We start from the raw sequence: 14,442 nt of genomic DNA, 5'->3' as shown, positions 1-14,442 counted from the left end.
CCTTATTCAAGGCTTCTGCAAATATTTCATATAAATGGCTTCCCACTTTGTATATAGGTTGGGCTGACTCCAGCTTCAATGGAGGCATAGGAAAGAATTTCAAAAGTTGTGCAATATTAAGCACCATTAGGATGAAAAACAAATCCACAAATCTACTGGGGATTGATCTCAGAAGATACAAAGGGAGTTGCCTAAAGTCCATTACACCACAAGAGATGTAGTTTAAAGGAAAGATTACACTAACAAGATTAATTTTTATATTTCTGAGTAACAGGAACCCATCCTCTTTATTTGAATACCGTCACTACTTTTCACAGTATTTGAAATATTGTAAGTATTCCATTAGTATTCTTTGCACTGAATTTACAGTGTACAGCCCTCCCTATATATTTTATTACTTTTGATTTTCACTGTCTTGACATCTTAAAGGTGCAATTTGACAATTATGGTGGACAAAGTATGTATGAATGTTTCCACATTATAGCCAAAGATATTGAGTCTCTAAATGGTCATAGTGTGGGCTTCAGGCCACTGCTACTAATTTGTAATTAGCCATGAAGTTGAAAGTCTACACTTTCTGACTCTTCATCCCGTGCTCTTTCTTTCTCAGAAGGATAGTCTTCTCTGTGTGATTTTGTACTTGTTATGATCTCCTCTAGTGTCGTGAAAACATCATGAAACTTAATTGAATTTCTCATTTCCATTGGGAGAATGCATCTGAAATGCCTAATGGATCTGATACCCAGCAGATTCCTTGTAGAATTTTACATTATCAATGTTCTATTTTTCAGTCATTTTTTTTCCCTTTTTCTCAGGATCCTAGAAAACTTCTCTTCACAACTGGTAAGTTGTTATTCATTGCTCTTTCTGCAGATTCAGGGAAATCTTTGAAAATAAGCATCATCAAACTACATAGCAATTAAATATATGTTAAGATATAACATGGAAAATTTGCAATCAGAACCAATGTTAGGAGTTTAAGCGTAAGTTGCAACGAAAGCAGGGGACAAGGCAAACAGTGGGGTTCAGATGAACTAAGAGTAAAAATAAGTAAATGCATTTGCCTTCTATATGTTCTTCCAATAACAACAACGTGATGCCATAGGCTTTGTGCCCACGGCTGTGATAGTCCTGTTGGAGATGATACACATAGAATAGTCTCTTGCCCTCAAGGTACTGGAAAGAAACACCAAGCATTCTGAATATCAATGTGGCTCTTATAACTCAGTAATTTAGTAGGATATTTTGTCATCTTTATAACCTATGTAAAAAGGGGAGAAACAGTCATTAAAATCCATTAGTTTTCTTGCAATGGGACTCCTTTTTCATTTGTCATTTACTTTTCCTTTCCAAGCATGTTGTCCATGAAATCTCAGTCTAGACGATTAATTTGTTAAAGCGCATTTAAGCATCTCAAAATTTGTCCTGTTGTTAGTATAATTCTTACTAAATTCTTACTAAAATTCTTCTCTTTCTCAACCTTACACAATGAAAGGAGAAAACTGCATTTGGGGGATTTTTAGCACATATTTCGGTGGTAAGGACAATTAGGTAGTTGAGACGGTCTATCATAAAGGCTTGGCTATCAAAATTAGGATTAAGGATTAAGGATCCTTAAGGATCAAAATTGCATCGGAGACTGAGGTGCATGGCTCTGTCAAATGCATTGTTTTTCTTTTCAATCAATATTATGATGAAAATAATAATAATTCTGATGTTTTTCCCTTTCCTTGTCACAAGTGAGGACACAATGATATATTCTGATTTATAAAATATATATTTTTTTCTGTCTGTGTATGCAAAGTATTCCACAGTTTTCTCTGTAGGAACACAATTTAGTTTTGTTTACAACTTTGCTCATTGAAAATATGTTTTTCATTTAAGCCTTAAGAATTGGATGAGAAATAAGAGGCAGAAAAAGCAGAAAAACAGAACCTTATGTGTGAATCAATGTATTTTTTGGTTCATATGAATTAATTTTACAGAAATATCCAAGAACTTTGTTTTAATATTATTTTGTACAGCACAAAGTATGGGTGAAACATGGAGACATTTAAAATGTTTGGGAAAGTTTAGTTTACAGACATATAAAAAGATGTCTTATATGACCAAGATACTACATTCAGAGTCTTAGTGTAATGAATACTTATATATAAGCAGGTGATCTCTCCATCTAGCATGAAACCCCACCATCCCATGTTTTTTCCCAGAAGTTTCCATGAGTGATGTTGGACTAAGTAGAGATGATACTTAAAAATACGAATTTCCAGATTCCATTCTAGAGAACCTCTCTCTGTAGTGTGACCTGACCATGAATGTTATTAACCTTCCCAGGTATCTCAGGAGCTTCTGTTTCACCCTTACTGAACATCTCATCATACTGTTGTAATTCCCTTCTCGCAACACCTAACTTTTGTCTACTCTCTTACCCTATTCTCTCTCTCTCTCTCTTTTTTTTAACCTGCTCAGCTTCTGCTCAGCCTCCAGCCTCAGCTGACACATCCCATCATGCACAAATTCCTCCTTGGAGGCAGAGCTGCTCTCTTCTTTGGCATGGGTTCCTAAAGACACATAGTAAAATACTATGCTGGAGAATACTTTATTTCCCGTACATGAATGGTCTTTTCCACCTGAATGTGAGCTTTTCCAGTATAAGGCAGGGCTTCCTCTAGGGCATGCAGAGCCTCAGGTACATTTTTTTGTGTTGTTTTGTTTTGTGGAGTTTCTGTCACTACAAACAATTTGAAAAACAAACCAGTATATCACTATCCTTTTAGTGTTCCAGTCTACACCATTTCATGAAAGAAATTCAGTGCTGGCCAGAAGGTGCCAGGTTCTCAGGTTGTCAGCTTGGAACACAGCCCAGAAGCCCTATGTATGAGTCTGGAGCTTCTAGACCATCTGATTGACCCTACTGAGTAGTAGGTGAGAGAACAAAGCAGAATCAAAGGATGACAATGGGAGAAGGGATGGTTTTCTACAAATAGACTTAGTCTAGCTTTGTATTACTAGTAAGTCTATGATTAAAATACTGTTTCATAGCTATGAATGTTGTTAGGTACAGTGCCAAGGAAAAATCAAGTTTCTTTTTTTTTAAATTTTTTAATGTTTATTTATTTCTGAGAGAGAGAGACAGAGTGTAAGCAGGGGAGGGACAGAGAGAGAGGGAGACACAGAATCCGAAGCAGACTCCAGGCTCTGAGCTGTCAGCACGGAGCCTGATGAGGGGCTCGAACTCACAGACCGCAAGATCATGACCTGAGCTAAAGTTGGACACCCAACTGACTGAGCCACCCTAGTGCCCCAAAAATCAAGTTTCTGATGGAGGAATGCATGCATGTTTTTAGATGTTCTAGTGATAAAGTCTACCTTTTATTGGTTAATATATTTCTTAGATTTTTAGGTTGTTTAATGTTACATAGAGTCTTCTCTCTGTCTTTAAATATTTTTCAATGTAATCTACAACTGAGAAATTAAGATGGTTTTGTAGAAAATAAAGTCTGTGGCAGTTCAAGTGACATGAAATATGGTAGATCACTCAGTAAGAAATGTTAAAAACATTAAGAATTTATAAAATAAAACAAGTTTAAAAGACTGTATTATTCAAACATGGATTTCAAAATATTTAGTGTGTCATTTCCAAATTTGGTAGTACCTTGTATGATGAGAATAAAATGCATACTATCCAGTTTCAATTAGAAAAGCCTTCAAAAACAAATAGAATTGTGTTTCCAGTTATGTTGGAAAAAAACAGGATAATGAGTGCAAGATGGTATATTTCTGACCACATCTGGATGTGGATGAAAACGTTCTGTCAGTTTCATCTAGACTTGGGAGTATACTGCAGTCCTTTTAAAGGCAACTAATTAATGAAATCTAATATGCATAGATAAAAAGTAATAAGAATAAACATACAAGCGTGTCATTTCCTAAGGAAACAAGTGTAGGTTTTGCTTTATAATTTGAAGGATTCAGAGAGTTCATAATGTACTTTCTGGCAGGTATGATGGCCCAGTAGGCTTTGACTAGCTCCATAATTTCCAACCTGTGCTTCCTGACTTCTGGAATGTGTGTAGTAATAGAAACTAATATATTGGGTCTTAGATGAGCTGTCATCGAAAGCTAGGTTAGGGCGCCCCTTGATGTACCCTGAAAACACTCAATGCTTAGCTCTCTTTCAGCACTTAATGCCCTTTGTTGCATTTGTCTGCTTATCTTGTCTCCCATACTGGACTAGAATTTCTTTTAGAGCAGGATTCATTTTTGCTATCACCTAATAGTACATTACAGATACCTAGAAAAAAATACACTGAAGATAAAAGCCATTTGTGTAACTCTACTACTTGTTACATAGATCTTTACAACATCTAGATAATCAGTTAGCTAACCTTTGTTTAATTCCAATGTCAGAAATTGTAACTTCTTAAGGTACTCCCCTTTTTTTGACCATTGTAATTATAATAATTTTTCCTTTTCATTGTTAATTATAAGTAACGTTTTCTTCTTCATTGAGCTGGCCTATTACTTTATAAATTACAAAGTCTGATCTTTTTATATTTCTGGGAGATAGAAAGGAAACATGAATCCTTTAGATAAAAAAGATAACTTCATAAATCTGAAAGAACATTAAAAAGTGTTGAATTGATTCTCCTCCAGTGAGATTGGAGTTTGGCCTAAGGGACAGTAATAGGAGCATTAATCCCAGGATGTGCATCCCATCGGCCAAGGTGTCTACTTCATCTTAAAGTGACTGATGTCAACTATTTCACCTCCTCTGAATCTTTCCAGTATGTTTTCTGTGTTCTGTTCTAAAAGGTGTTCATTGGTTATATGTTTGAGGAAAGATCTGTTTCTGGTTTCTTAGTGCTAGTACTTCCCAGAGACTTTAATATACTAATGTGTTCTGTGACTCTGTAAGGAATTATTATTATACTTTTGAGAAATAGAAATTAATATCTCAAAGAATTACTGTTCAAATAATATACTTTGGAAATTATGCCTCTACACTAAACATACTTAGTTTTTTCAGGTGTCCTGATGAAGTGATTTGTAGACATTCCATAGCTAATCCTGGCATATTTAGAACCACATGGGAAGCCTTGTATGCAGACACAGTAGACCTTAATAAAGTCCCAAGAAAATTATTGGAAAGGCCTCTGCAACCACAAATTTTACATCATGGAGCCATCTGGGATTCTATCATTTATTCATTTGGTCAAATAAGTTTTTTTTTTTTTTAATTACTTGAAGCCAGAGAGAAAGACTGCCTCTTTTTTTTTCTTTTTCAAATTTATTGACTTATAATTGGAGCCCAGTAGATAATGCATATGTAAATTATGCTATTTGATTGATTTTTGACATATATATACACTTGTGAAGCCAAGACCAAAATCAAGATAACAAATATATTTGTCATTCCACAAAGCTTTTTGTGCTTTTATAATGCATCCTGAGACTGATCTGCTTTCTATCACTGGAGAATGGTTTGGATTTTATAGAATATTATGTAAAAAGAATCACAGAGTTTGTACTCTTGGGATTTTTTAAGTGGAAGAATGTCTGGCTGTTTTCACTCAGTCTAATAATTTTGTGATTCATGTATGTTGTTGCATATAGCACATGGTGGTTTTTTTAAATTGCTGATTAGTGTTTCAGGTAGAGATACCACAATTATTTACCCATCCATCTGTTGATGGAGATTTCAATTGTTTATAGGCCTTAACTGTTAAAAAAATAAAGTGGCTATGAATATTTTTGAACAAGTCTTTGTGTAGATGTGTATTTGAGATTCTTTGGGGGAAATACTTGGGGGTGGAAAGGCTGGGCCATTTTGTAGGCATGCTGTTTTTTGTAAATACCATTTTTCTGTACTGTTAGTCCTTAAGTGTGAACTAGTTATATATAGTTGTCTTGTTCTTCTCTTACCCCTAGGAAGTTAGTATTCACCTGGGGCAATGGCAAAGAGGAAGGGGAGGGAGGGCCCTGGAAAAGAAGTGTAGAGAAGAGATGATTTGGATTAGGCATATCAGGAAAGGCAAGTCTTGTTAGGCTTCCAAATCTGTATATTGGGAAGACCAAGGAGGAGAGAGTATTCAAGTGTTAAGCATACAAAAACTAGCTCCTTAATTTCTCATGTGGCCCTTTATAAGTAGAAACTTGTTTCTACTGTACTGAGATTTCTAGCGTTTTCCAGTGATTCCAAACTGTTGGAATCCTAATGATGCACACCTGTATTGCTCCTATATTGTTCCCAGCTTGTCTGCTTCTGCTAGAGGCTTACAGTTCATGATGGCCCTTCTATGTTCTAGGTGGTTCCCTGGCAAGGAGAGAAGTTGGGGAATGCCTATACTTTTGGAGACACAATTGTTTCAATAGCTTTCCATAAAGATTTAAGATGGAATCTCTCAGGTTATTTAGGGCTTACTGTTGCTTGCATGATTGTAAGAGCAAATAACAGTAGCTTATAGACAGGATATTTTATTTGGTATTAATAAGATAAATCGAAATGCAACTATTGTGATTTTAGTTGTTTTTGATCCAGCATATCAACTATTCATTTTGGATATGCTGTACTGACTAACATTGGATTTAGCCATCTATCACATCAGTATTAAGTTTGCAAAGCATTGCACATTTTTTTCTTTGTTAAAAAATGATTATTATATCAGAAACGCTGATTAACAGCCTGTTTTTCCATACTAAGGTGATAGGCCTGCAAGTGTTCTTAAAACAGCAGCACTGTAATTCTTTTTTCTTGAACTCTACCATTTTTTGTTCTACAGTTGAAGTTGTGGTTTTTAGAAAGCTTTAGGTTTTGTTTATTTTTTCTTTAAAATTACTCCGGATAGTGAAGCCCAAAAGAAATTATTTGAATTGAGACTAGAGGAGCTATTAGTTCCATAAAAGGAGGGCTGAGGGAGTCAGGGAGTTTTCATACTGTGGTGGAAAAACCAAAACGGTAAAAGGTGTTGGATATCAACTCAGTCCCATTGCGTATTTTTTCCTCCCTTAAAACAGCTTTATTCATGTAGAATTAGGATACAATTAATTGCATCTCTTTAATACACACTCATGTTTCATAAGTTTTAACACTTGGTATGTTTACAAAACCATCATCACTATCAATATAAGGAATAGATCTTAACACTCACCCTTTAAAATTTTTTTGTGCCTTTAGAAGTCTTTCCCTCCTGCTCCTCTTTGCCTCCCCATTAAACATGTTTACTTTTTCTCTGTTGTTTTCATTATTGACATTTGATATCTTGTGTGCATTTGGGATAGCATGTCCCCGCAGAAGTATGTACACATCCAGCATTCTGAGTGGGATACGTGAAAATACTAAGGTGGACTCTTCTTTTAAAGGTAGAAAAGATTGCTTTGTTTTAAGTACCTTGAATCTGTGCTAATTTTAAAAGGGCTTTTTTTGAGAAGGAACATACAGAGAGATATGTGATTTGAATTGGGCTTCCCACAGAGCACCGTAGCCCTTTGGATTTTAAGGTAATAATTTTTTGTACTTTTTTTCTCAGTATGGTTTAAGTTAAATGTACTTATATACCTTTTTTATAGTTCCTGGCCTGACAGGGGTCTGCATGGTGCTGGTGCTCTTCCTGATGATTACAGCTTCTACATACGCAATACGGTGAGTGTCAGACCCATTATATCAATGTTTACTGGCCCGAGTATTTAAGTTTTCCTCAGATTATCTTCGTTTTCATATGCAGAAAAAGTGTTGATTAACTGGAATGCTTAGCAAGTGCAGCCAGTATTTTGGTTAATGGACTATTCTGGAAAACTAAGAGTGAAGTAGAGACATTTCCATATATCATTTCCTGCTTTTGAAAAATCTTTTTGTTTAGTCAAATGTTCTGTGTTGGTAAGGAAACATGTGGAGACTTTTTGATGACTGAGGAAATTTGAGTTCTTCAGGGTCATCCTTCTGAAGGATAGTGTATCTCTACAAGACATGAGATTGAAATCAACATGTATGCAAAGGAATATAACATAATTATTTTATAACTCATTTCCTGTTGCAGTTTATTGTAGTATTTTAAATGAAGCTTTGGGAAGGAACATGGTTAGTTGACATCTGCTAAAATAATCAAAAATATCTGTATGCATATTTATTCTTCTGGTTACGAGATTTTGAGCAATTGCAGGCATACATTTTCATGAACACTTTCACATGTTCTTTCTGATAGATACATTCTGTATGTCATAATATTTTACAGCATCTTGTGTTTCTAGGTCCAACTTTTTGGTTCAGAAAGCAGAAAGAAGAAATAATACATAGTATACAAAAATCCCCAATTATTGTACTTGAGATGGGAAATTTAATGGAAAAACATATATACACATTTTGAAAATAATTACCTAATAGAATATTAAAATGATTCTATCTTTGCACTTCTGAGAACATCTCTGCACACATTCACACACCCCAAAATGTCGCAAGTAAACTCACCAGAGTTTAGCACCATAAACTTTCTGGTTTGACGTTTATAAGCTTAATCTTTCTTGCCTTTACTCACTCAGTCCTCACCTCCTACCTCCACCATCACTCTCTTTTTCCCTCTTTCACACTACTGATCTCTCTCTTCATATGTCTATGTATGTCACTAATACAGAATAATGTTATAGATGTTATTTTAAATCTGCTTTTTATTTAAATATGTTAGGAACATTTTTGTACATTAATAAATATCTCTCTGTCATCCTCTTTACTGTTAGAACAGCATATCATCCTATATACATAACTTTCCCAATTCCCCTATTGTTGGATATTTTAGGTTGATTCCATTTTTTATAGTATTTCAGTTCTGAAGCAAACACCCCCATCCATATGTCTTTGCATACTTTTGCACTTACGTCCTGAGGAAAACTATCTGGATGTAGAATGGCTTGGCAAAACAGTAAGCACACTTTTAAGACTTCTCATAAGAATTAAAACTCACCTTACAGAAAGGCAAATCAAATCTCTAACATTAGTGTTTAAGAGTGCCAATTTTGTGGGGAGAAATTTTATTTTAGTTAGGTAAGGCATATTAAAGAACATACATTTTTCAGTTTTCAGTGCTCTTAAAGGAAAATGAGGGCATCTGACATACTTATTTGCAAGATCGAAGATCTATGAATGTTCTACATCGATTAAAAATCCTTAAATGAGAGATAGTTTTATAAAATGGAGTATAAAGATCAGCTTCTATTTTCAACCGAGCCATTATATTTGTACTCATAATAATTCAGTGAATGTTCATCAATCTTCAGTTTTTCATGTCTTTAAAAGAGACTAAAACCAACTCTGCTTTTCTCCAAGCTTTATTGTGAGAATCATGGAATTCTTAAATGGATCACAGAGATAATCTTCTTCTTCCTCTTCTCTTTACCAGTGAGGAAATAAAGCATTAGAGAAATTAAGAGAATAAATGGCTCCAATGTTTGATTTCTTTTTTTCTTCTAATGTTTGATCTCTTTTTAAAAAAAATTTTTTTTTAAACATTTATTCATTTTTGAGAGTGAGAGAGACAGAGCATGAGCAAGGGAGGGGCAGAGAGAGAGGGAGACACAGAATCAGAAGCAGGCTCCAGGCTCCGAGCTGTCAGCACAGGGCCTGACGCGGGGCTCGAACTCACGGACTGCAAGATCAAGACCTGAGCCGAAGTCGGACGCTCAACCGACTGAGCCACCCAGGCGCCCCTAATGTTTGATTTCTAACAGTTGAATGTAGTCTAGTAATCCACCAATGGTTCAGTATGGGTCAATCTATTAAAATAAGTAAATATTTTAATAGCAGGTGACAGGAATACAAACATATTTTTATCTCAATAGATTTTTAAATGGTGGTTATTAAATCTTAGCCCTAGTTATGAATTAAAATAAGTAAACTAGGAATTAGTTTCCTTTATAGAATTAAAAAAATAGAAAAGCCAGAACTAAACTCATAAAAGAAACATGAGATACATTCCTAAGAAAATTATGCCAAAAGTGATATTTTTAATTCTACCGTTATTATATATGATAAGAAATGAAACATTTAGAATTAGTAGAAAGAATGCAACAATAAATCATCATTATTTCCAGAAAGGTATATGTAATTGTTCTGCCAGACAATCCAAGAGAATTATGGAAAAAAAAAATTAGTGTTATACCAAAGAAAAGAATTGTAATAGGTAAATGAATACAAAACAAATATTAAAAATAGCTTTTATATAATAGCTATTATCAGTTTGAAATTGAATAAAACTGAATAATAAAAACATGGAATATCTAGAAATAAACTTAATAAGAAACTAGTTAAAATCTATATAGAAAAACACAGAACTGCATTGAGGGAAATAAGTAGATATTTTAATAAAGATTGCATACTGCAAAAATGGAGTTCTTCCTCAGTCATTTTGTAGACTTGTTGCAATTCCCATCAAAATCAAAGATAGATTATTTTGTTTTTTGAATTCAGCAAAAACAGTTCTAAAGTTCACCTGAGGGAATATCCAAGTACATGTTCCAAAGAGAAGTAAAAGGGAATGTGGCTTACCAAACATTACCACAATTAAGCTTCAGTAACTTCGAACAGAATAGCACTTAATTGCAAAAATTACCAAGGAATTGAACCTAATGATAGAGTTGATAGAAAGCCCTGTAGGAGGCTTTGATATATATAAAAAGCTGCTAAATAATAAAGATGCCATTACAAACTTATGAAGAAAGTGTGGCTTAAGTGAATGAAATTTGAGATAAATTAGAGGTAACTGTAAAAAAATTATGCCATTAAAATTTAAAAGAAACTTTGCCCAATAATAAATTCTTACAATCTTATGGAACATGCTTAAATTATATGGAACATGCTTAAAATTTAAACAGTTTACACACAACAATTAAGAAAAATATACTGTAGAAATGGATAATTATCATGAATAGATAAATCACAGAAGAATTTAAGGTGAGTAACACAGAAAGGAAATCATATCCAATTCCACTTACATAAAATAATGAAAATGTATAAAGTGGAGTTGGGGTTTGTGGAAACAGGCTCTCCTACTGTACAGTTGGGTTTATAATTGATAAACATTTTCAGAGAGCAATTGCCAGTGTGTATGAAAAACAAAATGAGTGTCCTTCAATGTAGTAATTCCACTTCTAGGAATCTAGGTTCAAAAAGAATCAGCTATGTGCAAAAAGGCATATGATCCAAGGATATGAATGATCTTGCTTATAATAACAAAAGCTGTAGATGAAGTAAATGTCAAACCAGTTGGATATTGCTTATCTCAGGGGTTCTGAAAGTTCTAGGGGTTGTATCAGAATCCTCTAAGAAGCTTTTACTAATATCTGCCTTCCACCTCCAAGATTCTAATATTTGAATATCTACCCAGACATATGAAATAAATATGTTAGTCTTTTTACTTTTCTCAAAAGTTCCATAAATTGTGCTCACCATACCACTTCTTTTGAGGCTCTTTGTTTCCCCCAGGGCCGTAACACCAAGGTGTGTTTTGTTTTGTTTTTTTTAACATGTAGGCTGTTCAGGAAAAGAATATAAAACTTTAATGAGCATCTATTTAGTTTCTCTCAATTTTACTTTCCTTTGGACTACTCTCACACTATGTATTAGGATAGGAGGATTATTTGTTTTAGGTATCATCTGAAAATTGAGAATATTGATCAAAAGGACAGTGAAAGTACATATTATCAGCCTATTACCTACTCCTCAAACTCATAATTACTTTCAACATTTCATTTTAATTCTTTCCATGTATCTTTATTTGAAATACAAAGAATCTTCAAAATTATGAAGTGTTAGTTATAATTTTGTCAGTTCTCTCTGCATGATATGTTAATACTTTTGTCTTAATAGATAAATCTCAGATGAACTCCTATTTTAACTTTCTTCAATTTTGACATATGTTTGAAATGATGGAATGTAAAGTGGCATTGAAATTAAGTTATTTGTTTTTTCAGAGTTTCTAATTATGACATCTTCTGGTATACTCATAATCTCTTCTTTGTCTTCTACATGCTGCTGATGTTGCATGTTTCAGGGTAAGTTTAAAAAATATTTAAAATATTTTTAAAATCATGTATACCTAAAAATAGGGTAATGATAGATAAATCTAGAGAAATTTTTATAGAAAGTGGTAAAATTATTTGGTTATATGGAATTGAGGGTAGTGTCCAGAATGAAGAAATAGTTCTGTTTTTATCATAGCATATATATTTTTTAAAGTTTTATTTTTTTGAGAGAGAGAGAGAGAGAACTTACACACATAAGTCATGAGCAGGAGGGACGGGGCAGAGAGAGAGGGAGAGAGAATCCCAAGCAGGCTCCATGGTGTCAGCCCAGAGCCCGGCACAGGCTCGATCTCACAAAATGTGAAATCCTGACAGGAGCTGAAACCAAGAGTTGGGCACTTAACTGACTGAGCAACCCAGGCATCCCTATCATAGCATATTTTAATGAATCTAGTATAAAAGTATATTAAAATTGAAAGACAGTTACTTCTTTTACAATGTTGCAGTTTTTAAAGTCCATGTAGTTATATCGTGATAACCTCTAAGAGAAAGTTAGTAAGAAATAAAGAACTTCAAGAAGGTATTTTAATGTTTCCTAAAAGTTTAGGAATTCCTAATGTCTTGCTGCTGTGGAATTTGTAACAATAGAGTTACCAGGTTTTAGTTTAAAAAAGCCTAGCAGCCTGTAGCAATATTTTTCTAGATATGTCTTCTGAGGCAAGGGAAATAAAAGCAAAAAATAAACTATTAGGACTACATCAAAATAAAAAGCTTCTGCACAGCAAAGGAAAAAACAAAATTAAAAGACAACCTACTGAATGGGAAATGATATTTGCAAATGACATATCTGATAAAGGGTTAGTATACAAAATATATAAAGAACTTACACAACTCAGCACCAAAAAAACAACTAATCCTATTGAAAAACAGACTCTTTTCCAAAGAAGATATCCAGATAGCCAGCAGACACATGGAAACATGCTCAGCATCACTAATCATCAGGGAAATGCAAATCAAAACCACACTGAGATATCACCTCACACCTGTCAGAATGGCTAAAATCAAATACACAAGCAACAACAAGTGTTGGCAAGAATGTAGAGAAATAGAACTCTCCCCTTGTATTGTTGGTGGGAATGCAAAGTGGTGCAGCCACTGTGGGAACATTATGGGGGTTACTCTAAAGTTAAAAATAGAACTGTAGGGCACCTGGGTGTCTCAGTAGGTTAAGCATCTGACGTTGGCTCGGTCACTCTTTCATGGTTCATGGGTTCAAGCCCCATGTTAGCCTTTGTGCTGACAGCTCAGAGCCTGGAGCATGCTTCAGGTTCTGTGTCTCCCTATCTCTCTGCCCCTCCCCAGCTCATGCTCTGTCTCTGTCTCAAAAATAAATAAACATTAAAAAAATTAAAAAAAAATAGGACTATAGAACTACCCTATGATCTAGTGATGACACTATTGGGTATTTACCCAAAGAATACAAAAACGCTAATTCAAAGGGATACACATATCACTAGCAGCATTATTTACAATAGCTAAATGATGGAAACAGCCCATGTCCATAAATTGATGAATGGATAAAGATGTAGTATATACACACAATGAAATATTATTCAGCCATAAAAAGAATGAAATCTTGCCATTGGCAACAATATGGATGCGCTTAGAGAGTATAATGCTAAGTGAAATCAGTCGGTCAGAGAAGGACAAATACCATATGATTTCGCTCATGTGGAATTTAAGAAACAATACAAATGAGTAAAGGGACAAAAAAGGAGAGAAGCACAAACCAAGCAACAACTCTTAACTCTAGGGAACAAACTGATGGTTACCAGAGGGAGGTGAGTGGGGGGATGGCTGAGGTAGGTGAAAGGGCTTAAAGAGTATACTTATTATGATGAGCAATGACTAATGTATAGAGTTGTTGAATCACTATATTGTACACAAGAAACTAATATAACACTGTATGTTAACTATACTGGAATTAAGGTACAAAACTTAATATAAATAAATAAAATTAAAAATTAAGAATTAAAAAAAACAAAAAAACAGGGACGCCTGGATGGCTCAGTTGGTTAAGCATCCGACTTAGACTCAGGTCGTGATCTTGCTGTCTGTGAGTTCGAGTCACGCATCGGGCTCTGTGCTGACAGCTCAGAGCCTGGAGCCTGTTTCAGATTCTGTGTCTCCCTCTCTCTCTCTGACCCTACCCCGTTCATGCTATGTCTGTCTCTGTCTCAAAAATAAATAAATGTTAAAAAAAACAAAAAAACAAAAAAACCAAAGCCAAAATAACAAAGTGAAAAGGCCTACCCACAGTAGTAGTTGCAGAGAAAGCCTACATTGGTTTATAATGATCTGAGAGAAGGATCTGTCAACATCAGATCACAAAGGGAAAAAGAAAATATCCTAAGCTTGTTACAAAGAATATAC

The 14,442-nt window shown here is 34.5% G+C and overlaps 1 protein-coding gene across 1 annotated transcript in view; it reads left to right on the top strand.

The window, feature by feature from the left end:
* The window catches only part of NOX4 (NADPH oxidase 4), a 167,445-nt gene that overhangs the window by 31,083 nt on the left and 121,920 nt on the right, over positions 1 to 14,442 (top strand). Inside the window, exons 6-8 of the mRNA XM_049653262.1 lie at positions 816 to 843; positions 7,570 to 7,642; positions 11,959 to 12,039. Of these exons, the coding sequence (XP_049509219.1) occupies positions 816 to 843; positions 7,570 to 7,642; positions 11,959 to 12,039 (182 nt within the window). The remainder of the gene's footprint in view (positions 1 to 815; positions 844 to 7,569; positions 7,643 to 11,958; positions 12,040 to 14,442) is intronic.

This window comes from Panthera uncia, chromosome D1 (assembly GCF_023721935.1).
Source record: "Panthera uncia isolate 11264 chromosome D1, Puncia_PCG_1.0, whole genome shotgun sequence".
Classification (NCBI taxonomy): domain Eukaryota; kingdom Metazoa; phylum Chordata; class Mammalia; order Carnivora; family Felidae; genus Panthera; species Panthera uncia.
The sequence above is the reverse complement of the archived record's forward strand: the minus strand, read 5'-3'. Positions and strand labels throughout refer to the sequence as shown.